Source organism: Callospermophilus lateralis, chromosome 2 (genome assembly GCF_048772815.1).
Source record: "Callospermophilus lateralis isolate mCalLat2 chromosome 2, mCalLat2.hap1, whole genome shotgun sequence".
Lineage (NCBI taxonomy): Eukaryota > Metazoa > Chordata > Mammalia > Rodentia > Sciuridae > Callospermophilus > Callospermophilus lateralis.
Genome location: NC_135306.1, coordinates 153,146,503 through 153,147,714, shown reverse-complemented (window position 1 = coordinate 153,147,714; position 1,212 = coordinate 153,146,503). Strand labels below are relative to the sequence as shown.

At 50.4% G+C, this 1,212-nt stretch overlaps 1 protein-coding gene across 1 annotated transcript; it reads left to right on the top strand.

Annotated features, from left to right (window-relative positions):
- Nucleotides 1-960, top strand: LOC143388627 (olfactory receptor 51G2-like). The gene has a single exon (XM_076842277.2). The coding sequence runs from the start codon at nt 1-3 to the stop codon at nt 958-960; it is 960 nt and encodes a 319-aa protein (XP_076698392.2).
- Nucleotides 961-1,212: the final 252 nt, after the last annotated feature.

Sequence of the window (1,212 nt, the reverse complement as noted above, 5' to 3'; positions counted from 1 at the left end):
ATGTCACACTTCAACCACACGAGCACCTCCTTCTTGCTGACTGGCCTCCCAGGCCTGGAGGCTGTGTACATCTGGCTCTCCATCCCTTTGTGTGCTATGTATGTGGCCTCTCTGGCAGGGAACAGCCTGATCCTGTGGGTGGTGAGGTCGGAACCCTCCCTTCACCAGCCCATGTATTACTTTCTTTCGATGCTGGCAGTGACAGACCTGGGCCTATCTGCCTCCACGCTGCCCACTATGCTTCCCATCTATATACTGGGGCTCAGAGAGGTGGCGGTGGACTTGTGCTTGGCGCAGCTCTTCTTCATCCACACCTTCTCTGTCATGGAGTCCTCTGTGCTGCTGACTATGGCCTTTGACCGTTTTGTGGCCATCAGCAAACCCCTGCGCTATGGCACCATCCTCACAAATCCCCGGATTGCCAGTTTGGGATTGGCCATCATGGTGCGCAGTGTGGCTCTCCACATCCCAGCCCCCATCATGCTGAAGAAGCTGCCTTACTGCCGGAACCACCTGCTCTCCCATTCCTACTGCCTGCACCCGGATGTCATGAAGCTGGCCTGTGCTGACACCCACATCAATAGTGCCTATGGCCTCTTCGTTGTTCTCTCTACGCTGGGTGTGGACTCGGTGCTCATTATTCTCTCCTATGGGTTAATCCTCCAGACAGTGTTGTCCATTGCCTCTAAGGCTGAGCGTTTGAAAGCCCTCAATACCTGCGTCTCCCACATCTGTTCAGTTCTGCTCTTCTACACACCTATGATCGGCCTGTCCATGATCCACCGGTTTGGGAAGTGGGCTTCCCCTTGCAGCCGTGTGGCGCTCTCCTATCTCCACTTTCTTATACCGCCAGTGCTCAATCCAGTGGTGTATACCATCAAGACCAAGCAGATCCGACTGAAGATGCTGCGCATCTTCTTGTCATGTGGAGCTGGCATCAGTGACATAAGGAGTCATTAAGTATTTGGCAGAAAGAGAAAGTAAAAGTGAGACATTAATTGTGCTATTGATTAGTAAGCCACCGGACACATAATGAGTTCCTTAGTGAGGAGAAGAATGTAAGAAAGAGGCACCATCTGTTTCATGGATCCTTAAGAAATCTCATCATGGGCAGAAATGTTGTATTTTGAAGGAAAGGTACATATGGTTTAAGACTCATGAAGGGAACAATTCTAAATGGAAAAGAGACAAACATCAGTTAAGGAATTTTAC

What these genes read in the sequence shown, in the direction of transcription:
- LOC143388627 (XM_076842277.2), top strand. Translation starts at nt 1, where the DNA reads ATGTCACACTTCAACCACACGAGCACCTCCTTCTTGCTGACTGGCCTC.